Here is a 27,868-nt window from a genome sequence, read left to right on the forward strand (position 1 = left end):
TGGTTCTAGTGAATTTGTTTTGAACTGCTTTCTGTTTACCCCTGTGGCATCTAGAGAAAATAATTATCTACCAGCTGTCATCATCTGTTGAAAAGGTCAGAGACAGAACAAATTAAATGTCCCTGTATGAACTTTTTCAAAAGAAAAAAAACTAAAACATTCCTGCCACATTTCTGTAACTCTCTGAAATAACTTCTCCTTCCACCAGTTTCAAAGCCTGCAGACACCATGCCAGAATCAGACTCCTAAAACAGTGAGTTCAATAACGTGAGATGTTATGGGAGAACATGGACAAGGAACTCAGCATCTGCTGAGACCTTCAGTCTGTTGTTTGACTTTTGAACCTCAGACTGTTAAACCTCCTCATAGGGCTCCTACAGATTTCCAGAAGTATGAGAACTCTTGGCTACAACAGGTATAAATAATTTGGATTGTTGACTTGGAAAAGAACAAGAGGTTGGTAGTATATGAGGCACTTTGATCCCATATGCTTCTCTGAGTCACTGTGTTCAAAGACAAATTTAGTTACATGTAAATTCTACTACACCTTGCTGAGCTTTTGATTGTGTCCTTTGCAATATGTGTGTCTTGTGCAGCACAGACTATGCAGGCAATTAAATAACAATGCATTTGTCAGAGAAACTGTTGAATGAATTCTGTTTTGCCCACAGATACTATAGTTTAGGGTTCAGTCATTGTTCAGTAAATACAGTATCAGAAATATGATATATGAATGATCTATGGTTCCTGGTTTAGACAGAAACAAAATGCAGGAGTAGGTGGAGAATACTGGCTTTTAAAGATGTGGGAGTTGTGCTCTATGGTATTGTTTCTACTACCACCTCCTCTCTAGTTTTTGGTTTTGTTTTTGTTTTTTTTTTTTTTTATTATACTAACAAATCCTCTGTGAGTTTGTGATCTGCTCATCATGCATTCTTGTATCTGTAACTGTTACACCATGAATATTGCCTTGTCCTTTCACTTCTCTGATTTCAGGCCTTTCTGAAAACACTTCGCTCTCTGCACCCCAGAACTGATAACTTCCAGCAGTATAATCAGTTTCGTTTCTTTGGGGATTTTTGAAGTCAAAAGATTGTCTAGACAGATGATCTGCTCGTGGTATCTGAAGTAACACAGCCTTGCTTGTCACTAGATTCCAAAAGGAATATATTCTAACAGTTTTCTGGAAACCACCTTGAGAGTGCAATATTGGATATAATTAGGGAATGTGTTTAATAAAGAATGTTTTTATTATTTTCTTCTGATATTTCTTCACTCTCTGTTTGAAACAGCTATCTTATGGCTTTGGCCAACAGTTTCTAATTGTGAGACTAAAGATCCTCTCCTCCCTCCTCTTGTAAAAAGGATTCATGTCCCCACTCCCAGGAGGGGATTAGGTTTGTTTAGGATAATGTTTGGTTTGTTTAATTATTTGACATTTCTTTATACTTAGACCACTCAGCTGGATTAATTACCTTATATCTGCATTTTTTTCTTCTGACTATTAGTGCTGTTTAGCTTTATTTTCTCCTAATCTTTCATCTGATCTCCTGTCTGTTCCAAGGGGGTCTTGGGGCAGGGACTCTCGACTGCCATAATGCTGTGCTTGTACGTTCTTCAGCACTGAGCCAACTACTTGGACTCCCACGGCCTGGCAGACTCCAGGACACACACGTGGTTTGTTCTAGGATTAAATATTTGTTGTCGTGTTTATGCTTCACTTCTCTACAGTTACCCACGTTGTTTAAATTAGACAACTGGAATGCAGAGCATGCTGTATTACATGGAATTGTCAACTGAGGGATTAAGGCTTATTGGAGTTGGTACTTTGATGTGGCCAGCTTTTCATCAGCTGCTGCAGTTTAAAATCAGATGGAAACTTTTATAGTGGAGCCCAGCATTCTGCTACAGTTCTCAGCACTTAACCTGCTAACCCACAACAGAAGAGAGGGATTTTTCTTATTTTTCCTTTCCCCCCCCCCCCTGAAGTCAATATTTTAGCAATTCTTTCTCTCTTGTATGTGTTCAGCTCAGGCTGCAGAACTGTAACCAGCATGGCAGGAAGGTAACTCCCACTCAGAGCTTTTCCCTCCATCTCAGCCAGAACACAGTCACCCAAGGGTCCTGCTATGGTTGTTACACATTGCTACTGCAGTAAATATAGTGCTCGGGACTGCACATTAGAAGGGATTTTAAAAGCACATATTAGAGAAAAAGATAAATAAATTACTAAATTTTGTGTTTCTTAATGAAATCTGACTGTTAAGATTTGTATTTCGGGGCAAAAAAGAGCAAAAGCTTACTAAATGAAATTTTTTTGACAAAAGTTAGCATTTGGAAAGAATAATATACATTGCACCTGTTAGTGTAATATGTGAATAGCACACAGAGAACGAAACCAGGTGCTTCTTTTCCCAAACAGACATTTTAAAATTATGCCAATTTCATTTTGTGGGTTTTGCTCTGCAGTGAATATATGCCATCCTGTGGGGTTAATGGCTTTGGCAAAAAGCTGAAGCATTCACAAGGAATATTTTAGTTAATACTTATAGTTTGGAGAGTTCTAAAGAAGATTTTTCTAATTGTGAAACTTCAAAGATAGTTTTACTGAAACCTCCTTCAAAAAGGTTTTGAAGAAAATGAATCTCAAAAAAATGACTAATCTATAAAATAAATATTGGGATCTTTTGCTGCTAGACATTCATATTCACCAGTCTGGCATTAAGATTTCTTTCTGTCATGTGTTCAACTATTTTAAGTCTTTAAGGGCTGTGTATCCTCAGGGACTTCAGAAGATTAATGTTCAAAATATGCTGGTGTTTGTGGTATGAACTGATTTTTCTCATTCTCAGAAAGTTGTTTGTCTTGCACTGAAGAAAGAAAATAAAAGTCACCTGTGAGAAAGGAAAGCAGATACAAGGTGTTGCTGCTGCTGGAAGTCCAACTAAACACAACTGCCATTCTTACCCTGTTAGAGCACAGTGGTTTGATGCTCGCCTTTTGAACCATTCCAGTCATTTCAGGACAGCTAAAGCATCAGTGCCTGAGAGGTGCAGTGTCAAATATACCCTGTCCTCTCTGCTGTGACAGCTGATAACTAGAAGAACTTCAGCCCTGACACTCACCTGGAGTTAAGGTAAAATCACAGCTTTAAATGACAGAAGTCGGGCACAATTCACAAACATTTGTCCTGTACTGGTTTGGCGTTAGCAGTCCTATGAGATATAATTTAATTTTACTTCACTTGGTCTTGTCAGGAGCTGATTCCTACAACAGGAATTCATGTAAACATTAATTTAAAAAATGTTCTTTAATACTGAATGCAAATGTTTATTAATTTCTAATCATGCTTTACTTTTTAAGCATTAATTTAAGTCATTAGTTATGTATTCAATAATTTATTCTTAACGACAGGATACTCTGAAATGTCTAAAACCTTTCTGTATCACCTAGAAAGGGACAAAATATCAAAATGGCAAACTTCTAATACAACAGAGGTCAACGGCATAGCCTACACTTTACAAGAAAGGTCTGCAATGCTGCCTTTAATTTCACTAGCTCAGTTAAAAATTTCTCCTTATCTCCTCACACCTTCACAAGCTAACCCCCACCATAAGAAGATGTTATAGGGGCTACAGGAAGTGTGCAAGGGAGCTTTTATCACTGTATCTCTTACTGGAGTTTTGTTTTTAATCTCCCCTCTCTACTGCAGCTGTTTTCCCCACCACAAGGTATTTTTAAATCCAAGTTGCTACAAGAGTTACTTCCTGTTGCAGTTATGAGGTTAGTAAAACAAGAACGGCAACACAATAATATTTCACTGTAATTGCAAGCTTTCTTTGTAAAAGCTAGATCACCTTATTATATAAGATCATTTAATATCCATTCTCCATACCAAATGCAAATGTTTATTAATTTCTAATCACGCTTTAATTTTTAAGCATTAATTTAAATCATTATGTATGTATTCAATAATTTTTTCTTAACAACAGGATACTCTGAAACGTCTAAAACCTTTCTGTATCACCCAGAAAGGGGCAAAATATAAAAATGGCAAACTACTAATACAACAGAGGTCAATGGCATAGCGTACACTTTACAAGGAAGGTCTGCAATGCTGCCTTACAGAAAAGAAAGGTTGAAAAAATCCTTGTGATGATACCCTCCTCTTGGTTCACAGAGATGTGGTAAGGATAACAATGAAAGGTTGTGGGTGGCCAAGACACTAGAGATGAAAAGTCATCTTTTTTTAATTTTTTACATGATGTGAGAGGCTCAGGAACACAGAAATTATATGGAAGCAACTCTTAGTGCAGAAGTCACTAGGGACAGTCACTTCTGCACTTCTTGTAGCAGCTTCTCAATCATAAGTGAATGGGTGTTGTAGAAGGGCAGCCCATCCACTTCCATTTCCAGACTGGCAGTTTTCCCACTGCGGACCCCGAGACGCACAAGTGTTTTCAGAAGCTTTTCTTCCTTAAAAACCAAAGAAATAGAGTATAATTAAAATCAAGAATCAGACAAGAGCATTCACCAAGATCTTTATCTTAATCCTAGGAGAGACTGACCACATCTTCCATATTTATTTTGCTATCAATTTGCTAACATTTTCTTTATCTTGTCCGAAAGACTATGTTTAGCAACTGGAACTTAGGGAGTGTCAGAAGGCTTATATTCTTGACTGCTGTTTAATTATTGAATTTTATTACTGCTCTCCACACTCCCTCAAATAGAATATTGGTGTCAATTCAGAAACATAAATAATTCTTTGCCTAGTTTCAAGTTCCTATATTGCACAAATCAGAATCAGAGGAACACCTTCACCCAAAGTATCTAAAAAATCCATCTGTGGTTTCCCCAGTGAGACAACTGGCTGCAGCTGCATTTTTAAATAAAAAGAACAGAAGGGAAAGAGGATGCACCAAGAAAAAAGGTTATAGAGAGCACCTGGATGGGCTGCATGCTCACTTTCCTTTCCTGTAGCTTTTGTGATCTCTGTGTGCCTTTTGCTCTCTCCCACTTTTTTACTATTGATTTTATGAGAGTTCTGGTTGCTTAGGAAAGAGACGGGGAGAAAAAAACCCTCTGAAATTCTGCTTCCTTGGTATGCTCTGAAACAGGGTATACCTTGTTCAGAACTACAGTTATTTTCTTGCTTAACAGTAATATAAGCAGACAACAAAGCATGCTCCAACTTGAGCTGTTAAAGTACACTGAGGGAAAAAAAAAATCCTCATTTGTGAGCTATTGGCCAGTTAGCATAGTGGGATGAAAAGATGGCATAAAATGAGCTCTGAAAAAACACTAGTTCTAGGAACAATGAAATTAGAAGACCTGGTTTCAAATGGATGTATGTCAAGCATAAACTGCTTTGCTTTTCATTTGTCATGAAATGTACACAGTAAAACTCTTTCTACTCTCTCAGCATTTACTATAGTGAGAATTCATTTCTCTAATTCTGTTACTTCTTAGCTTCCCCTCACCAACCCTGTGATAAGTTAATAAGATCTTGAAACACTCACATATCATCTTTTCTTCCCTTTCTTTCCTAGGAATGCCCCTTCTGGTCTTTGTCTACTGTTCCATTTCCATTTGCATGGAAATTGCTACTGAAAGAGCAGTATTTAGTATAATTTTGTAACCTGCTTTTCAAATGCACTTTCTAAAGATTTGTCTTATATTTCCTGGTAAGGCATCCTAGTTCTTAGCTGCAACAGAATTAAATGAGGCATTGGTTTTCTATTAAAGGAAAAATATGCATAGTTACATGGTGTCAGTCTTGACATCATGTAACAAGACAGCAATGACACAGTTATTTAAGGCAATTATCTGAATACACTGGTAGCATAAAAATTGCTACTTTGTAATTTATAAAATTATAAATATACATCAGCTTATATCATACGAATGATCATATATATGAATGCAAATATATGCACCTGATCTTTCTGCATGAGAGAGGTTTTTCTTAGCACTGACTGTATCCATATGCAAATGGACAAAGTAGATCTCTCATGCCACAAAAGAGACACCTCAATTGGATACGCAGAATGTAATTTCTAATATGAATTGTTTCTGCTGCATATTTACATGGTAGAGCTCTCTGATCTGCTTGTATGAGGAAAAAAGGGCTTGCTTAATACTACATAACTATGCCTGATAAACTGTATTCTGTCATCAAATGCTACTGTTTCCATTTGTAATGAGCATACACAATGTGCAGTGTGCTTCCACAGCTGTGCAGTGCTGCAATTTGCTCACAGTTCTCTCTTCAGTGAATAACTACATTGGGAGTGGGTTAACCAGAAAAATAATCAAATTAATTGAAAAAGTAAATTCTAATTTGTGCTTTATTCAAGGAAAAACTCCCTTATGAATGACAAAGCTAGTAAAGCATAGTAAAAATAAGGCCACATATTTATATATTTATAATGTAATTCATATTCTTATAGGTCATAATTTCAAAATAAACACTATACAGTTAATTTGTTACCATTAATAAAGAGTTCAGTAAAAGAACAACAGCTTGATATGTTAACCTGGTTGTGAGATGAAATGAGGAGCTGACTAGGATGTTTAGCATTAGCTACATTTGGATATGTATGAATTAATCTATTTCACTACAGTCACTTTGCTATAAAAGTACTACAAACATTTGAAAAATCAAGCCAATATCATAATCAAACATAATGGTGATTCAACTCCACAGCTGCAAAGTAAGCACAGATTGTTTAGATCAAATTGTTCCTTGCTCCTCAGTTCTCAGAAAGGAACAAATGCTTTGCAGCATCATTTGCTAAAATGAATGTAAAGCCTGATCCATGCACTTAGAATATAGTTAGCTTTATGTTCAGTGGGAAGGGAGAGCTCCACAGTTCTGGGATTTGTGGCAGTGCAATCCTGACACTGCTTGAACATGAGACTGCAGAGAAATAACATGTGTTTCAGGAGAGGTCTTCACTGAGTTATTACGACCTACAGCATGGAAAGAGTGACTTTTTTGAAGAAAAATAAAGCACATTATAAGGAAGCTGTCTGGTGCTTAGGCACTCCTTCAAATGTCCTCTTTCCAACTACAAACACAAATATAAACACTGAGGTGGATATGTGCGGTGGTGCTCTTTATCTTACTGGGCTAATTATTATAACATGAAATGAAGCTGGATTTTGCAGAAAGTAGCCACATAAACATAAATGCTCTGATTTTTTATACTAATGGAGTATGTGAATACTAATGTCTTCAATCTTCTGTACTGTTTACTGTTGTGTGATTAAAGATATCATATTTTCTTGTCACACATTTTGTCATTTTCTCTCCTCCACAAAACTGTTTCCATTTATTTTATCTTAATAGATTTTAGTATTGCACTCTCAACAGCCCATTATTGGATCATTAATATTCCCAGCTGTATAGCTTAGTGAAACAAAAACAGGAAGGATTTCCTGTACACAATATCACATTTAATTACAGTATCTCATTACCAGAAATTTTGATCATAGTAGTTTTTACGATGCATTAATTTAAAGATCAAAAAACAGTGAATGAAACTGGACAAAACATTGAAAAGTGAAAAGTACTTAATCTATTTTTTAAAAGATTGCACTGAAAAGGACCATACACTTTGTTAAGCCAAAGGATAAGTGGCCAAATGGCTGTACCAAATGTTGGCATCAGTTTCAGCTTTATGACCTTTAGATGAAAAATTAAGATAAAAAGAATTAAAAAAAAAAGAAGTAAGACCTACTCTAAAATACTTAAGAGGTTCTTTGTTAGAATTTCATGCAGAAAGTACTGTCATCTCAGGAGAAATACTTAATTATTTTGGGCAATATCTGTGGTAGATGGATTATATTTTGCTTAGCACTCTTGGAGGTCACAAACCTAATGGTTTTTCCAAGTTTCTATAGAGGTACTCTGCCAACAAAGCTGAGTTTTTAAGTTCCTAAGTTATCACAAATATGTGGAACAAACCTTACTTGATCATTAACTGTGTATATATATATATATATATATAAAACACTGCCAAGTTAAAAATAGAGCTATGTGCTCAGCAGGATGAGCACAGATCACAGTCATTTCTCACCCCTCTCAGTTATTTTACTTTTTCTCAGTCTGATACCTTTGCATTCCCAGAATATCACACTGTTCAGAGCTGCATTAGTCAAAACACATTTAAAAATATTCATATGCAAGTTTTTCTCCAACTTTAATTTAGAAACATTCAAAACTACTTATAGAATAGTTCCAGCATAACTAGAAAAGGCGGCAAGATCAGAAGTAAGGTGCAAAGATCAGAAGTGTGGAGTGGCTTCTGCATTAGAACTGTGACTTTCGATTTTGGAAGTAGACATCTAAAGAAGACTACAATAGAGATCAGTAAAATCATGAACAATGCTAAGGTAGTGAGCAGGGAATTTTAATCACTGTAGCTCAATACAAACATTTCTTGTATTGCCCATAAAATTGCAGCACTGTCTTGTGCTTGAAGTGGCAAGACATGAATACATTCATATTGGAGGATTTTTATTTGCAATCTGTCTTGAATCCTTTGTGGAATAGTCTAAATAAAGGGTGGCTGCTCTTTCACAAGGGATTCCCAAAAGCCACCAAAAGACCTTGTGACAGCAAGCTATTGAACTGGACTAGGCAGGATTTAGCACTGGTAGCCATTTCCATCTACATGACATGAGCTAGTCACAACTCCTTGGCCCCACAGGAATTACCTTGGAAACCGAGGGAAGTGCCGAGAGCCAGACCATCTCCTTGGATGACTGTGGAAACCCAACAGCTTTCCTCAGGTAGCGATCATGTACCTCACAAGTACGGAGAACATACAGAGCACAGGCAATGGCGTAACCGCCCCAGTTAGAGACCCCTGCAAAGAATGTCACCATGAAAACAAACTGTCAGAAAAGGCTGGGTTAGTATCAAGTGTCAGGTACCTGGGTCAGGAACCTAGAAACCTGAGCCTGAGAACAGTCGGGATCATCCAGTTTGTAACTTGGTCCTTGCTGAACACAAACACACCTCTCTTGCTGTGAATTTTATTTCGTGCTGGTTTAGAAGTGAATTTTAACTATAACATTTAACTTTTGTTGTACATTAAGAATTTACCTTTGTCCTTGAGTGGAAATTCTGAAAATTCATATGTGCATAGACATTTTAATTCTCACACAGATCACTTCTGCAGTCTTTCTTGTTATTCTTCCTTACTAAGTAACCTGGTCTAGTGAAAGGTTCCTTGCCCGTGGTGGGGGGGTTGGAACTAGAGGATCTTTAAGGTCCTTTCCAACCCAAGCCATTCCAGGATTTTATGATTCTGTCATTTTATTTACTGTGTGATTTTTCAAGAATACTCAGGATTTGTCCAACTATTTCCAATTAAATGCACTTTCTTCATGGAACATTCTTAGTTTTCCAGTTCTTCTGTAGCCACAGGTGCTTAACTCTTCAGAAAATGGACATAATATAGAAATAAATTCATTTGCCAGGGATGACTTGGTCATACACAGAAAGGGCCAATACAAATTACTTCTAAAGACAAATGTTTCCTTGTCAATTCTATTCTCAAACATCAGCTACTCTCCCACCCCACCAAAAATCCCTTACCTGCTACAACAGTAAAATCAGCTTCAACATCACAAGCTATAACATCTCCATTTTTTATGTGCTTCTTTACAGCATCTTTTACTTTGCCCATTCCTAGTTCATTTCCTCCATCTCCAACACCTTTAAAAGAGAAAAAGACAAAATGAGTATGAACTCAATGTATCACTAACAATCCATTTAGAAAGCATCCAGTGTCTTCCCCGGTCACTATGACAGTTTATCGCTCCATATGAGATGGTTTATTTTCAACCTAAAACCAGAAGACTGTGAATTAAATAGCTGAAAGCATCACCTACCACATGCCAACATGTAAGTGTATATATGCAATGTACACTGTACATTGTGTGCATGCAAAAGAAATCAAAATTATCAAATGCTTGTGAACTGCAGACAGAATTAAGACAGTAAACTCTGCTCATGGAATGAGCATTCTGTATAATGTGTTATCACTAGCACACTAGCAAAAGTAGAGAAAGAAGATAGAAAATTAATCCAAAATAACCTTGAGAAATTAGACAATTCTATAATAAAGCAAGTATAGAAAACTTTGGCTTGTTACAAGCTTTAATTAAAAAAAAGGGGATAGAAGTAGAAACTATTGCAGAATGACAAGCAAAAATATACGTAAGGACTTTGGCAGAAGTAGGACTGACTGCACTGCTCATCTGCCTTGTACAGACCACTGTCATTGTGCCACAGTATGGGAAGAGCCCAGCCCTGTGTACTATTACTGCTTTCATTTTCCATCATCTATAGAAAAACCAGCTAGTCTTTCCTTTTCTAAGTGTTCTTATACACAGGATGTGGGGCCTTGATTTTTTTTGTCCAAATAGAAACATTATGTATTTGTCTTAGTGATTTTAGTAAAATCAATGGGACCTATGTCATTTCAGGAAAATTCCGGGCAACCCTAGGTTTGTGGCATAAAATTGCTGGATGTCATTCAGAGATCTGGAGATAAGGGTAACATATAAACCAGCAGTTCACACAAAAGCTGGCTAGTACCTCTAGTCTCTTACCAATATATTAAAAAACATATATCAAAAAATCAATCTATTTAGTTGGAACCCAAAATTTCTCTTTCACTTGTTAGTCTGAATGGCATCTTAGATTTTACAGAATAATCCTAGCCAATGTCTGTGAAACAGAACAGCAAAGAGCTTCAAGCCCTCACTATGATATATCAGATTTGAATTTGAAATGTGACTGTGCTCTAATGCACAGCATGTGTTACCAGAGAGAAATTACAATATTTATAATTTACACTTCAAGCCCTGAAAATTGGTAAATTTAACACTTTTAGTAACTGCATAAATATCTCATATGTCTGTAACAATCTTCAAGTGAAATGGAAAGTTATTTCTCAGCAGCAATGTTTTATTTAACTCCTTAAGTCTATACAGTCAACTGGAGCACATATCTTACATAAAAGGATTTGCCATGGAACAGCTGATATTTTTTCTTATCTGCTTTAATAATCTGTTCCCATTTATTCCACTGTTGGGATTTAATGGTGCTTTCTAAAATCCATTTGTTGGTAGTCATCATGGCTGGGCTTTGCGAACGAAGATTTGGGAAGGGCTCTACCCCCATTTGTTACAAGCGCACTGGTGGCTAATGAGGCCAATATGAGATAGACATGTCCGGTTGCAAAAGGCACAGCAGAAAGACTCCTTGGGTGGTATATTCTGCAAGACAAGATTCTTTCTGCATTGTCTTTTCTCCTCAAGAGTGATCCTGTGTGCTTTCTCAAAAGCGTCAGCAGCGTTATAGATGGTGTGTCTCCAGGCCTCCCGATTTGAAGCCAGAGTAGACCAGTTATGGTGATCAATATGGCCAAGGCTGAGATGTTGTTTCAGGGAGTCCTTGTATCTTCTCTTCGGGGCTCCTCTCATGCGGCAGTCGGTGGCAAGTTCACCATAAAGCAGGATCTTAGGGAGGTGGTGGTCCTTCATCCTTGAGACATGTCCTGCCCAGTACAGCTGTGTTCTCAGCAACATGGCCTCAATATTTGTAACTGCTGCTTGTTCTAGAACAGATGTATTGGTCACTTAATCTGACCAGTGGACATTAAGTATTGTACGGAGACAGCGCTGATGAAAGCGTTCCAGGAGACGCAGGTGGTGGTGGTAGATGACCCATGATTCGGACCCATATAAGAGAGCAGACAGCACTATGGCTCTGTAAACACTGATCTTGGTACTTTTCTTCAAGTGTTTATTGCTGCAGCTGGGGCACGGGGTCTCTCTCTCACCCCCCCCCCCTTCCGCCACGTGCGGTGGCCAGGGTGTGCGGTCTCTCTCTTTGTTGATAGTACTTTTCAAATAAATAATGATGTAATCCTGGTGCCTCTATCCTTACATACAAATATGGAAGTTCTACTGTTTTGTAAGAATCTCACACAATGTTTTGATTTTTTTTATGTTCAAAATTCAAATTTTTGATCTTAATACTCTTTAAAAAGCCTAAGATGAATTCTCATCCTTTTAAGATCATCAGCAGTTTCTTTAACTGAAAGATATCAGTCATTCAGGGGTTTTTGTATCACTCCTGCTTTGCTTTTCTTGTCTTAGTGGTGGAAGTCCCGTCACCAGGACAGCTGTACAATTAGTAGATCTATGCTGTGGATGGATCCCATTAATGTGACACTGGGAGGAGAACACCACACTGAAAAGCTTCCTGTATCATCTGTTTTCTTCTCCCTCTACACATCGGCACAGGACTGCATTTTACTGTAGGTCTCCAGAGCGAAATTCATCTGACAAAATGCAGCATCTACATACGTGCCAGGCAGCTCAACTTTATTAAAGTCAGCAGAGAGAAACAGACCCTTCACACATTCAGTTCATCTCATCCCAAGGCAGACATCTCAAATACAAATGTCTGAAAATAGGCAAGATGAATCCTCTTCTAAAGGCCCGAGTGCTTTCCAGGCAGAGGAAGAATAGTTCTGCCAGATCTTCCATGTAAGTTTTCACTGACAACATCAGTTTCTGGAACCACATTCATCAAATGTGCAGGAAATGTCAGTCTTCCGTGCTAAAAGCCTTTTGTATGAAAGGGAAACGTGTGACCCCATTTTTTCATGCAGTACTTCAGAAAACTTTTAATCAGCTCCTATATAAATAGCATATAGCTATGTCAATTGTATGACAGCTGAAAAAAAATAGCATGTGGTTCCAGTAACATCTCTTAATCTTTTATTTCAGTCTTATACGAAAAATGAGTCCTTCCAACCTCAGCCTTTCATGTCTTCTTATTCTGTATATTCCTGAAGGTTGCTGCTTACTCCATGAGTTTTTACGGTATCGGTACCCATACAACTGTAGGCATTGCTCATACTTTGTTCGTGGTCAGGCTACCAGATCAGATTTTTTTACATGCAAAACTTAACAGCAACTAATCAACACATATCAAATGCTGTAACATCTCCCCTCTCCACCTACTGACACAGTACTTCTTGCCACTGAGCACACTATATAAAGACTTCTGTAGGCTGACAACCTGATCTTTCTCGTATTCTAGTCTGTAAGGTTATCCAAGTATTTCACCCTAATGCTGTACAATATTTGCATTTATTTTGGAACTAGACACATGCCTCCAAATTCCTATTGACCATGAAGAAAGTAAAATATAGCCCCACCAGAAAAAAAATTATTCTAATCAGTAGCAATACATTACTATCAGCAACAGGAGACAAGACACAAAGGCCACAGCCTAGTGGCCTCATCAAGCTAAGCTTTGCAGAAATACATTGAAACACCCAACAGCCAACCCAAGAAATTGTAACCCAGTTACAAAACAGACACAAGAAGTCAGTGCAATAAGCAAAACAAGAAATGTTAACCAGGTACCAGACAGCGTAAGAAACAATTAGATTGTTTCTCTATGGACACTCAGTTAGTTTCCCAGTGTAGAATATGCACATACACAAATTCCACAGAAGATCAGAGCAGATCCCTTCATTATATTTTGAAGCCTCTGACTTGTTAAACCATTCCCAAAGTTCACAGAACCGAGACACAGTGACTCTGGGTAACTGCTTCTTTTCTTACTCACAAGCCTGTGGTATTTTTAATTAATAACATTTCATAGTATATTTGAATATTGAGTGAATGTTTGAAACAAACTACATGCTGCTGAATAGACTGAAAATCTCATCTGGCAGAACACTCCAAACTCCACCAAATCAATAATATACTCTGAGCTGCCGTGGGAGATATTTGAAGAAATTAGGATATTTTTATTAAAGGACTCAGGCTGTGATGTTACATAAGTAGCTAGAGAGACCAAGTTCTTGTATCAGCAGTCTAAAATCAGGGACAGGAGTTGAAATTAACTGCATCAGATAAAGCTCTGGGGCATTTTGCTAGACATCTTTACGAAAGAGAGTTTTTTCTGTACTTATTCAGTCAATCTTTGGCTTCTCTGCTGAGATTACCAAGAGAGTGCCATCTAGAGTGCTTCCTTTTGAATGTTGGAAGTTACTCCTTACAAATATGAAAACATTTGGATTATATCTAAATAAAATGTATTGCAAATTTTAAGATAAGTGAACTCTTCTGCTACACAGCTTTTAAATTATACCAATACAGTGAAATCAGACTATGCATTATCTCTGCAGGAGGTCTCTAAATTCTGTGGAAACATTTGAAAAACAACAATACTGAGAAGCCAAAGCTTCTGTGCTTTTCGTAATACTCAGGAGTGAGTCCACAGCACTACAAAAAGAGAAAAAGCCAGATCAGCAGACATGTTCTGATGAGACTAAAATGAGCCTGGCATGGGTACTTATTTCTAACTTTGGGACATTTATTTCTAATTTCATTTTTAATATTTATATAGATTATATAGCTGCAAAACTCTGTTTTGGGCCACACAGTGTAGCAGGAAGTATTTGATTGTACAAGGATGTTGTACAACACTTTATATATATACCTTGGTCTATGGTATATTTTTTCAAAACCAGATACAAATAAGTTTTCAGGAAAAAAACAGAGGACCACTGTGTTGACAAAAGCATTCTTTTTAGATGCATTAGCCAAGGTAAATGTAGTTTTGGCTGGAAGGATAATGACTTCCTTTAAAGATTCTAACTGTACATATATTTTGTTAGACAAGGCACTATTATAGTACATGCAAATATCCCTGCTCAAAAGTACTGCTAAAGACAACACAGACTAAGATTATCCAGGCTTCTGCTTTAACTCAGGTGTATCTATCATAAAATAATACCTTAATAAGTAATGTTTCCATTCAACGATCATTTGCATTCTATGCTGCCTTTCACATATAAAATACAGAATAAAGTCACTGTCAAAAACTGCACTTAGAGAAGTGTATGTACACACACTAATGTATAGGTAATATATCTAGGCCTGCTCTTTTTATCCTTAAATAACTTTGAAATCAACTTCTTCATTTTTTTTGACTGTGAGAATCCTTCAGTAGAACCTTGTAATTTTTCTCTAGCAATGGTCTCTTCAAATTCAACCACAACAAAGAGCTGCAGCCTGCAAGCTGCTGTTCAGCACCTGCCTCCTGCTCCCCTTCACTTCCAGTAAGAGTTCCTGTTCTGTGTTTCTCTTGCTTCTGAGAGTTATCACACAAACTCACACATACCCGTTGTTGTCACTCCTGGAATGGTTTGTGCAGCTAAAAATAGTTCATCTATGGGATCCACGAGATGTTTAATGTTAACTTTCCTGGCATTATAATAATTGCCATCAGCAGCCATCCCAGCACGCTCTATTGCTATCAGGTGATCATATCTGGTTAGAGGTGAGTGAAAAAAACAGAGGAGAGGAGTCAAAGGTATGATTTTCACATGTGCTTGGTTCTACTTTTTGACCATCTGGGATTCAAGTTAAAACTTGGATACTGTTTTTTTATTTCTGAATGTAGTTCTCTATGCTTTTTTTTCAAAGGTTATTTCAGGTTTTTTATAGCTTTAGCGCAGCTCCCCCAAACCACATTTGCTACCGAAAAATGGAGAAGTTCCTGCAATCCTCCCAGCCAGCAAAACTTTGGGTCAGCCATCTGGTCTGGCTCTGTTTCACATTAAAATAGACAATATCTTGTAAAATATTAGTCTCTGTGAGTGTTTTCAAAGAAAAAGTGGGAAATTAATGATCATCTAAATCCTTGTTTGTGCAAATATATCTCTGCTTAAAGAACATGGTTTGACAAATATCCATCTGTTTCTAGTTAGGGAATGTTTTGGTTTGGGTCTTTAGATTCAGGGGACTTTAAGTCTATGGTTATTTTGCTAGTTATGAAAGTAGACAGATGTACTGCCGATGTCCTACATTTTAAGCAGAATTTTAGTACTCAGTTCTGCCACTGTATGTTAGAATTAAGTTATTTTGCTTCTGTTTCTTCAATTTTACTGCCAAGAGGTAACTGATTCTGCTGAATTACTTAATGTTCTTGTGGCAGGGTATCTACAGTGATTCCAGAGACCTTAAGCAGGTTAGTTGTCTACTTAAATAAAACACTTTAGCTTTTTTGGTCCTAGGTATCAATTTAAATAGAATTTGGCTGTACTTATATATAGCTATAAAATAAATTTTTAAAACAGTACATAAAAACTTAAGGCAGTATCATGCATGCTATTACAGTATACACTAACCCGTGAAAAGAAATGGGAATTGAGTAAATCTGTGAAGCAAATACCACAGTGAAAGATATTTTTATTAAAGAGAGCAAACTGAAGGCAACTACATTAAAATGCTTTACAAAGAAAGATCAATAAAAATGAGCAATGTATGCCTACAAGGAAATGTCAGTTGCCTGCTAAGTAATGAAATGTTTGTACAGATACTTAGAAAATTCTCCAGTGCATGAACCCTAATCACACACTTTGTATAAGTTTGAACTTTTGTCCAACATTATATACTCAACAATGCATATGTGAACAGAATCACATCAATACTGAGAAATGCACGCAGGCATTTGTAATTTTTGCTGTGGCTGCTAAAGACAATAGGATGACAGCTTTCACACCATTACAAACACATATATTTTATTAAGTCAGATCAGATTCCACAGTTGTCGGACGTGACAACTAGAGCCAAAGTGCTAAAAAATGAACACACTCTTCCTAGCTCTTTCACTGACTTTGACACAATACTTTCTGATTTTCTCATTTAAGAATTGGTAATATAATATATATTGGGTGTGTATATATATCTGTATCCATGGAATAACTGCCAAAAAACTTCTAGAAACTTTTCAAAGGAGAAGAACTATTGATATATGAAAAATCACGTCTTTTTTATACTCCAGAACTGTATAATTGTAGAATAACGTGGAATTATGTACTCTGTGTGTGCTCCAATAACTATTTTTGGCTTCAAAGGTTGTTCTGTTCATTCCAAGTCTTAAGGATTTACTTGTAACCATTGTGCCTTCTTAGACCATGGTCATTATTTTTATTATAACTTTATACAGTAGAGGTATGACCCATTCTCAAAAACTGAATACACATACCTAGGTCTTCCAGAATTTCCATTTTCACACAAAAACATTAAAGCTGAATCAGCACTTTCCCTTTGATAATTCAATAGAGGGATGAGTTTCTTCAGAATTCCTACAGGAAAACAAAACGCAATTCAGATACTACATACTTTTTATTTTATTTTGTTTAATGTGTTTTTGAGCAACTTAAAAAAAAGAAGAAAGCAAAATGACTAGAATAGTAAGAACTCAATGTCTTTACACTGTTCTTGATAAGTTCCCTGCATGCTTACTTCAATGTAAACTTGTTTAAATGTTAATGCTAGTAAACGGAACCTTGAGATACGAAACAGGTCTAAAAGAATAAGAACAGACATCCAGAATTTATCACAGCTAAGCCAGAATCAGTACCCAGTACACATTAACTTGATGCCAGCTAAGTTTAATAAAATGTCATTGTAGCAATGCTGAGCAGAGCTTAGGGGATGAAGTCTGGTTCATTCTCCAGGGAAAAAAAGTCCTGTACTAAGTGACAGTGAGATGAAAACCGAAGCAAACCTTGGCTCAAATTAGCAAGATAAAAACCAAAACCCCTCACGATTCTTACCTAGTTGAACAGCTTCTTCAATAATCTTTTTATTCAGATCCATGGCTCTCTGATCTGTAACTATGGCAACCTCTTTTTCCAAGGCCTGCAGTATAGCTGCAATAGCAAGGGCTCCCGGGGGGCCGTCATTCTCTTCTGGTGGCTCATAAGTGAAGTGGGTAGGAAATCCAGTTGTTATCAGCACAGACTGGGCATGGGAGATGGCCAGGCAGGCCTTCAGAAGCTCATCCTGGCGCTGCAGGTGAATTATACCCCGGTCTCCTACAAAAGTGTTTTTAAAGAGAGCAGTACACTTAAATCTATCATTCCCCTTCTGAAGTTTCCCTGTGAGTGAAACTGCATACTATAGTGACATAAAATGGGTTAAAAAAACAAGAGAAAGAAAAACCTCTGGTCAAGGCAGGAATTGGGGTAATTTCCTCAGGAAACCCAAGAAGGTGTAGGATATGAGTAATGAAGATAATGGGCTCTGTTTCCAGGTTAAGAATATCAGATAGCTGGATTTTGAAAATTACTATACCTAGCATTTCTAGGTATTAGTGTAAATAGCATTTTCTGAAAGCTTAGTGCATATTTTTTCCTTTCCTTTGGCTCCCACCTTCCTCTGATCTGTGATGACAGTCCTGCTAGACTTTGTCTAGCTACTGAAGCTAGATTGCATCTCAAGCACTCTTGACCTTACAGAAGTTCTGATGAACACTTCAGATGCATAAGCTGCTCCTTTGTCTCTAACTTATCTAACTTAGGGAAAAGCTAATTCCCAAATAAATTTCACTTAATGAAATGATTAACCACAGAACTGAGGTTTTGGAGACATTGTAAGTTACACGGGGACTTTTATAAACTCAATTAAAACAGTGGTATCAAGTGATTGTTATATGTTCTTGTAATACTTCATGTAGCAGAGAACTGTATTATCAGACTTTGAGAAATAGGTGAATATTAACAGAAGTCTCTTCTCATGGGTCAGTCCCTAAAGAGGCAACACTGTGTTGTTATCTGTGTACGGCTCTCATTGTTCAAACACTTCCTATCCCCTCTCCCTTCCCTACCACTTGGAGACATAAGCTCACAGCTCAGTCCTTTCAGTTGCTAGCACTCCTGAAAACCATGAATACCAGCATGATGTGCCGATATTCATTAGCTGACAGAGGTAAGTCTTCATTATTCCTTTCCATCCTCCTCACATCTTCATCTTTCTCAGTCCCCCCATCCCCATGCTTTCCTCTTTTTGCTCTCAATTTCCCCTTTGCCATTTCTCCCTCTGTTCCTCTTAAATAACATATAGGCAATACACATATAGTGGACAGAGAAAAACATTCTGAACAAAACTTATGTTAACAGAAGCAAGAAATATAAGTCTCTGAGAAGTGGGGTATATTAACTGAGACAAAGCATTTACTTTCCTTTAGCAAGAAAATGAGCTAACTCTTAAGTTAGGTCCTGTATTTCTGCAGAGTGTGGCACTGTGCCAAGCTGAACTCCAGAGAGTGGGAAAAGGAGAGGCCTTATGAGTAAAAATAAACAGACCCAAATGTATGCACACAGCCCAAACCCAGAGCTTGGGAGCGCTGGGCGTAAGCTGTTTTCCACTACTGCCTACAGAGGATTTCAGAAAATTTATGGGACACCGAGATCAGAATTTGCAGCAGCCAGAGGGGACTAACTCAGAGTGTGTATTTTAGGAATGGCTGTCCTATTCAGTTTGCCTTTATTTACTTCTTATCTTCCTTGTACACATGTGCAGCACCAACTCAACCTTATGTAGTCACCTGGTCACTTTGTCCATCACAAAACACCTCAGTAACGAATACATCAGCAGAGCTTAATGTAATTCCACCCATCAGAGAGGGGTGTTTGAAAAACACAGGCAAGCACTAGAATTTTCTGGTAGGAGCACAGTAGTCATGAATATATGTAAAGAAATGTGCTATTTACTCAACAGTGAATACCCATGTAGCTGTTAGCAGCATGATGAGGTGCCCTGTACTTTACATACCAATTTCAGTTTTATTCAGTAACAGTTCTTATTCCCCGTGGACTCCCCAGTCTGCTGCAAACATCGATGCTTCTGTGTACTTTGAGAGTATACAGTCATCAACATCAGATATTCTATTACCCATAAGGTTGAATGGTTTTGGCCAGACCTTGATATTAACTACAGTAACAGAAAATATAAGACTTATTTGTATAAACTCACTGTATTCCACAAAGAATTCTTAAAATTGCCTTTAGAGTCTTACTGTGTTCTTGAATTTTATGAATATTTAAAAAGTCAGGATAGATCACATCTACCTCAAAATGAATCCACTAAAGGAAGACAGTTTTTGTTTATACCTGGATCTATTCCAATCAGGGTCTCTAGAGTCTTTATCTTTTGGGCTGCTTCTGCTGACACAACACTGAAATGCAGAGGATCTTGAGAAATGCAGTGGACTTGTGGGACTCCCCTTAATGATCCAACATTGTTGTTCTTTAGGTCGGTAATGAACATGCAGCCAGGAGAATGAGTAAAAGCTAATGGAGCTCCTAAAATGGATGAAAAAAACCTCCAGTTAAATGTTATTATTGCAATATATTGAATTATCAGAGCGATAAAATTGCAAATAGCTACTTAATTTAACAACACAGAGCCCCTGCCTGATGACACTTATACAAACAGGTGATATTTTAAGTTACACTGCAGCAATTAATACACTGAGAAAGAAATGTATGCACATACATCTGAAAACGCTTTCACTTTTAAAAAGCTCACGTGGGTAGTTGAGATCAGTTTTTTCCACAATATCCTCTCTAGTCTAAACTTGAGGCAACTTAGGAACAGAACCCTCCCAGGATGTTGGTCGGGAATTGAGTCTGAAACTTGGGTTTGACATGCATGAAGCAACTAATGCACTGAGGTAATGACAACATAATGCTTAAGTTTGCCCAGTGTGTTGGTGAAATTGTTTCTGTAAGAATAAATTAATTTTTCAAATTCAAGAGTGGTGCTGGAAGCTATAATGTCTCTCTTGTACCTTTGAATATTCTTATAATAGTTATATGACAAAACTGTCAACTCTTCCTGCTGGCCAGGAGTAGTCTATCAGATTAAGAAAATGGGGACTAGCATCTCTGCACAGTGTCTTGCCAACCTAGCTAGAAGAGCTATAACTGGCAAGGAATAATGACAAAAGGTGACCCATAAGCCTTAGCAAAGGGAATCTGAGTAGCCTCTAAAACCCCGGAGAAAAATAAACTTGTTTAGACCCAACAGTATAGCTGAAAATATTTCCTGTCTTTCTACTAATTCCAGAAGTCTGGATCTAGATGATACTGGATTTAGTAAAACTGGTACATTGTTAGATAAATCACAACTGGTATACTTAAGCAAAAATTTACTTTGTTAGGAGGGTGAAAAGGGAGGAGATATTTCTTTAAGAAGTACATATATCCTTGGTTTGTGCTAGATCTGCTGGGAATCTGTGGCTAGTAATTTGAAAGCATGTGGTGAACATGGTTGTTGAGTTTTAGTATAACTCACCAAACCCTGTGAGCAGACAATATTTTTTGTGACAAGGTTGCAGATTCATCTAAAGTATGAGTACTGGTGATATGGCAGAATTTTAACTACTTAGCTGAGAAAGAAGCACAGCAAGATAAGAACTGTCCAAGAAGTTCCTGGAATGCACTAATGACAACTGGTTTTAATAAAGAAAATGGAGAAGTAAGCAGAAGGCAGCACAGACAGTTGCTTTGGGCAACAGACTGTAGAGTTGTTGGCAATATTTTTCTCTCCTTTCCCTGCACCAAGAATGCACAAGGAAGATGGACAGAACTGCTGAAGAACACAGGAAAGAGTGGGATTTTCAGCTTGGATTTGGGACTGGAAAAAAGAGATTGTATGTAAGAAAGAAAAAAAGTCACTTCTAGAGCTTAACATACTTAGAGCAGGTGATGAGAGAAGTTCAGATAAACATCTGTTAGGAACCACAAGGATATAACAGATCCTGCAAGGAGACAAAGACAAAGCAGGTGACCTTCCAATGTTCTCCCCATTATACTGCCTACGATTATTAAGCTTCTTTTTCAGTAAGAATGAAAATTTGGTATTTCATTCCACACTAGTGACTTAGAGCAGTATATAATCCTGTCACCGGTTTTGTTGCCTGTTCTTACCCTTTGTGCTCATGCCTGTTATAAATGACTGCATAGAGTACAGGACAGCTCTGTGCAGAGGACAAAGCTTCACTTATGTAAAGTGTGTCACATATACTTAATTTTGGAACAAAATCTAAAAGCTCCACATTCTCCGTGAGACAATTACGAACCCTTTTCCAGATCAATCAATTTGCTAGCTCTTGACAACATTTTGGAAAGAGTTCTTGTTGCTCCTTTTTTTCCCCCTTTTTTTCTTTTTCCTTTACTGTTGTTTTACTGCAATGTAATAAGAAATAATATTTTAAAAGGAAGAAGCTTAAAAATTAATGCCTTTAAACTTCTAGTTTTTTGTAACGCTTAAAAAGATGTTTTGATGCTGCCAGAGCTTTAGATTTAAGCCTTTAAAATACACGAAAGTGGTGAAATTTCAGTAAGAATTTTCTTTAAATAGACCTGTATTTCAGAATGGAAAACAGTCCTGTCAAAGGCTTTTTTTGTTGTTTGGCTGAGGTGTTTTTTATCTTACCCTGAAATCAAGCCTTCTAATCAGCCAACTCATTCAGTCTGCATTAGAAAAAAGGAAAGGAAAGGAAAAAAGGAGATTGAAGGATGATGTAAAAAGTCTTCAAACAGCACATACTGCAGTTGATAACTGCTTCTGCTCCTGTTACTCCACAGGCCCAGAACACTGGAACATCACCAGGGTGAAGGTGAACTGGATCTCCATAGTCTGGTTTAGAAAGATCTTGTATTCCCAGCAGACCTGGAATTGATCAAAAATTAAATCATGAGCGATTCTAATTAAGTAGTAATACTTCAAAGCCTGGGGGTGGACCCCAAACATCATTTAGTGACACTGAGCTAGGAGTGCAAGAGTGTCAAGTCCCCCTGAAGTGGCACATTTAGTTTGCTTTCGAGTGCATATCCTCAAGAGCCTGAGCTGAATTGTTCTCCCTTTTTGATAACACCGGTAAAAATGTATTTACCTTATTTCTGTAACAAAATACAAGCTAGACATCTATGCTGAGTTTCCAAGACAATATAAATCATCTATATTGACAGAAGAGTTACATTCATAACACTGGCAAACAGGAATAAATGACTGCAATGCAAAATGAGTTCTTTCTAGAACATATTTTCTACTGCTTTCACTTCCTACATTCTCTAGCAAGAGAAATGATCAACCGCTCTTCTTCCTCTCCAGCTTAGATAACTACATCTCATTCTTAGCCAGCTTTCACTAAATTGTCTTTTGCTTTATTCTGACACTTACTTTATTCTAACATCCTAATCTGGGTCATTCTAAGCACTTGTTATCTTCCCTCGGTTTTAAATTTTTCATATGCTCTAATATACCACTGTCTTTTCTGGAATTAATTTATATGATCTGTGTATATATATATACTCTTTTCTGTTAAAAATAAACTAATAATGGAGTCCCTCACTTATCTTGTTCCTCTACTCATACTAATGACTTATTATTAGTTCCTCAGATTGAAGTACTTGGATATGTTACTCAAATATGCTACCGGAGTGTCATGTTAACCAGTGACATCTCCTTCCACGCCCAGCAATGTGATCCTTCTGTGTATGCAGCCCACTATTACCAAATTTCTGACAGAAGAGGGGAAATGATTGCAATCTATCTTCATATTACAGGTGTTTGTTTGGTTTTGTTCTTTTTCAAACAGCCTCCCGACTTACAATTTTTTTTCTCAGTTTTCCCTTGTAAAGAATAGGCCTACACTTGTTTAAACTAGGTTTTAAAAGAAAAAAAATTCTTGTCATATTTCTATTTATTCTGTCTTAAGTGTTGTGCTCAATGTATGCTATTTCAATATTTTTAAAAATAATGCAGTATTTACTTTCACAGTCACGCACTAAGACACAAAATGCATCCACACATACTTCTCTCCATGCTGTCAATCACTGCTACCCTGTCCCTGGAATCTCTGACAGCAAGAAAGTATTCACATAGAAATGAAACTGCATACATTTCAGAAAAATGTGATTACACTTTTTTACCAAAACCACTGCTGCCATATAACTTAATTTATCTACATCAGAGAGCTATCTTTTATCTAAGAAATCTGTGTGTTCAGCTCATTTTTTTTGGTTTGGTTTCTTTTGGTTGGGTTTTTTTTTTTTTGGTTGTTGTTTTAAATTCAGGTTTGTGATCGTTGGAAGGATTAAAGCATAACAAATTTAGTCGTGCAGGTATTTCAATCTTCCCATGGTTTCCCCCATCACTTTTATACAAAGTAAAGTGCATGCAGAGTGAAAAATGAAAAGCACTGACCAGGGTCACCCATGTGAATTGGTGCTCCATGGGCTTCTTTTAATTCAGACGTTGCTAGCACAGCTGCTTCCAACTTGCTTTCAGGAATAGGTCTCATTGTGACTACTAAGTTGCACCAAAAGGGAGAAACGCTGTAGCAAGGCACAGTTGTCTGGCAGTTCAAAAGAATCCAAGGTGTTAGCAGGAACATTGAATAATACTTCTAAAGTATTAGAATAAATACGTCTAAAACATTGTGCTGTACTTGACTTTAGAAAGGCTGTGTGGTAACATTCATTTTAAATCCTTTAAAAAAAATTCTTAGTATCCCATTTTTTTTTCTTGTAAGATTCCTTACTGAAGGCTTCATCATATAGATCATTAAAAATTTCAATATCATGCATTTCTTGCTTCAGTGAATACAGCTAGGTGACCTCAGGATATTCTGAATGTTGTTAGAAAGCAATGGTGTGTTCCCTATACAGAAAGGGAAAAAGCTAATAAAAAATCATCGCACAGCTACAAATCTGTTTGCTCTGAATCTACTCTTTGTACTTGAATACAGTGCTCTGTAACACACCAGGGTCAGGAACTGCTGCTGGCAGTACCCACTTCTACAGAAGAAGCCAGTTTCATACATACAAAATCTTTCATGCCTCTGCAAATGTTCTATGGAATTCATAATCCTCACCAACAGGAATGCTGAAGTACCTTTTCTATTTGGAAATAAAGCAGGTTGGCTTTTTAGAACAAAATGTCTGATATCTGAGTTGCAGTTGAACATAAACAAGATATGCAGAGAGCTAGAGCTGTCTAGAAAATGTTCATTTGAAGTCTTTATAATAACAATAATCACACCTGTCACTGAAGAAACACACAGTGCAGTTCTTCACAGCATTGATGTACCATAAACTATAACATTTTCCTAATTCTGAAATTTATAAGCAGATACATAGTTGTATTTTTTTTCTTTATCTTGGTATGAGGACTCACATATGAGATACATTTTGACCAGGAGCATAGCAAAGTAATTGTGAAATGGTAACACTGAAAACAATAAGAACCTTTGCCTAGGAGAACTGCATCTGCACTAAATGAAAAAGGCATGCAGATATGTACTTCGGTGTTCTTAGTCTATCTAGTGGAGCCAGAATTATTCTAAGACCTCTGTTAACATTAAAATCTACACCATAAACTTTCTGAGCACAGTCATAATTTTCAGTGTTATGGTAGACACCTCAAGTCTTCAGGAACATCTTCTGTCCCAGAGGTTTGGGTTTGTAGCAAACGTGCAGTTTAAAGGTTCTACTTTTACTGAAAAAGTCCAAAACGTGGCTGTTGTGCAGAAGAAACTGCTACTATCATCATCATCATGGCTAGGCTTCGTGAATGAAGATTATAATGGCTCATAAAACGACTATAATGGCTCATAAAAGGAATATTCCATCTGCAAGTTGGAGTTGGTATGGAGAGGAAGACATGTAAAGGTATGGTCAGAATAGGGCATGGGTCACCAGTTAAAACACAGAGGGCAAACCAGAACAGAATCCAAATGAAACGGCCACCACAAGGCACAGGGGGAAAACTTTGCCACAAAAAATAAATAAAAAAGCAGACTGGCCTTGCACTGAACTGGGGCTGGGAATATTCTACTCTGTAATTTATGCACTCAGCACTAGAACATGACTGAATTTACTGTATAGGTAGAGAAAAAAAGTTCTTATTTTGAGCAATAGGTATTATGCACCCAACACGAATATGGACAAAACCCACAGCAAAGTTACAACAAAGACTATGTGTGTGTGCATATACTTACTTTGTACATGCTCACATTACATTTTTGCTCAACGTTTCTTACAGGAATGCCCGCACTTAGGACTGCTTTTTCAAAAGAGAAGCTGCAGCCTAAATAAAATGTCACCATGTCCTTCAGTTGTTCAGAATACTCCTTCAGACTTTTCAGTGATCCAGTACAAACTCCATGCTCATATACTCGGTACTGTAGGCAGTCAGTTCTAGTGAAATAAGAATTTATCACAGCTTTATTATATTTTTTGTAAACAAAGTGAATTGGTTGAATTGACATTAACCCAGTATCAAAATACAAGATACAGCCTACTTTATCTACTTTCTGAGTAACTTTATCTATCTTTCTGAGTAACAATGAAACAAAAATGCAAAAACTTCATAACACCTTTTTGTGCACAAAACCAAGCCTGTAAACACAACATGTTAGAGTTTGAGATTTTTAGGTTTTATAGGTAAAGGCCCCTTATATGTATCCTGTCTCAGGCTTTCAAAAATTAGGAAGCTGGTTTAAGTCTTGTTTTTAGTGTTTACCACAGGAATGAATCTTTCAAATGTCAGAGACCCTACAAGTATCATGTACTTACCATGGCCATGTTTCTACTAAATAAAACAAATGTAAAACCCTATTATTTAATTCTGCTGGCTCAGACTGCAAAATATTTAGAAATTACACAAAATTTCACCTTTGGATTAGAGAAATACTTGTAATACTGACAATTATCCTAGCATGTTTCTCAAGAACAAGATGACCAGGCTGTTAGACATAGTTTTCACTCAAAGGTATAACTCCAGGAAAAGAAACGTGTTCAAAATGTACAACACTGTAAGGAGGCTGTTTCCTGAAATCCTCTGTTCTGAAACCCTCAAACCATCAGCATTCACTGCAGTACTTTGACAGGCAGGGTTGGGCTGTAGTTACCTGATATCAGAATCACTGCTCAGAGAAGGACATTTCCAATCACCTGGTTGACTTCTGTACAGCAGTGGCAGGGGTCCATCATTTGCACGGCAGAACTTCTCAAAGTTATCAGCCAGGGACTTGTGCAAAATCACAACATTGGCCTGTTTATAGCCTGAAATTGTGGAAGGTTGGAATGAATGGTTATTAATTCAGCTTTCTGTTTGTGAAACAATAACTTTTCCATATAGATTTCTTTAGATAGTCTATAAAAAATTACCTGAAGGAAATTTTCGATTCAGAATGCTGCAATTAAATTAAACAACTTCTTGAAATGTTTCAAAAATCATAGCTAGATGTACTCTGTATGTGAAGTCATTCACAGCTAAAATAGTTGGCAGGCATGGGTATTAGTAGAATATGAAGACAGCATAATTACTTTAATAAACATTTCTATGAATTTATACATAAACATAATTTATTACCTAACCTGGGGAATTAGTGTTCTGTAGGAAAATGCTTTACTTTGCAAATGTTAGCCCAGAGCCAAGGAAAGGCTACTTTCATAATTATTTTTCACAATACCGAGCTACAGATCATGTTCAGTACAACAATAAACCCCTGGTATCTTGATGTTGGTTTGTAGCCCATTCTTTAGAATTTCTTGACTGTAGAATTTTATTGTGGGCTGCAATTAAACAGACATGATTAGAGTTTGGAAATAAACTCTTGCCTGTCCACTGATCCTCAGTCACTTCCACTATTGCTAAATAAAAAAAAACCTAAAAAAACCCAAAACCAAAAACAAACTGCTACACTTCCTTAACTTGGAATCAGCTCTGATTTAAAAGGTTGTTGACTACTACCATAAAATAGCTTCTAAAGACATTAACATTTTTGCAATAAGTACCACTGAAGAAAGGTCCCATTCATTTATTTAGCAAAAATTTATTTTCTAAACAGTAGTAGTTAATACCAATGCCATTTAAATTTTCCTGCATGTAAATGTCAGCTGTTCAAATACTTAGAGGAAACTTGGAGTACAACTTGTCTGTGGTGTATATACCC

At 37.0% G+C, this 27,868-nt stretch overlaps 1 protein-coding gene across 2 annotated transcripts in view; it reads right to left on the reverse strand.

The window, feature by feature from the left end:
* Positions 1 to 4,232: 4,232 nt before the first annotated feature.
* DGLUCY (D-glutamate cyclase) overlaps positions 4,233 to 27,868 on the reverse strand; it is a 46,640-nt gene continuing 23,004 nt past the window's right edge. For both annotated transcript variants that reach the window (XM_051806634.1, XM_051806633.1), the window contains 11 exons: positions 26,822 to 26,975; positions 25,910 to 26,108; positions 24,115 to 24,265; positions 22,456 to 22,578; positions 20,013 to 20,204; positions 17,676 to 17,936; positions 17,102 to 17,201; positions 15,233 to 15,381; positions 9,611 to 9,730; positions 8,725 to 8,876; positions 4,233 to 4,476 (listed from right to left, as the gene is read on the reverse strand). In XM_051806634.1, the coding sequence (XP_051662594.1) occupies positions 4,333 to 4,476; positions 8,725 to 8,876; positions 9,611 to 9,730; positions 15,233 to 15,381; positions 17,102 to 17,201; positions 17,676 to 17,936; positions 20,013 to 20,204; positions 22,456 to 22,578; positions 24,115 to 24,265; positions 25,910 to 26,108; positions 26,822 to 26,975 (1,745 nt within the window). In that variant the 3' untranslated portion in view covers positions 4,233 to 4,332. The remainder of the gene's footprint in view (positions 4,477 to 8,724; positions 8,877 to 9,610; positions 9,731 to 15,232; positions 15,382 to 17,101; positions 17,202 to 17,675; positions 17,937 to 20,012; positions 20,205 to 22,455; positions 22,579 to 24,114; positions 24,266 to 25,909; positions 26,109 to 26,821; positions 26,976 to 27,868) is intronic.

This window comes from Manacus candei, unplaced genomic scaffold (genome assembly GCF_025592945.1).
Source record: "Manacus candei isolate 608988 ecotype Guabito, Panama unplaced genomic scaffold, ASM2559294v1 h1tg000067l, whole genome shotgun sequence".
Taxonomy (NCBI): domain Eukaryota; kingdom Metazoa; phylum Chordata; class Aves; order Passeriformes; family Pipridae; genus Manacus; species Manacus candei.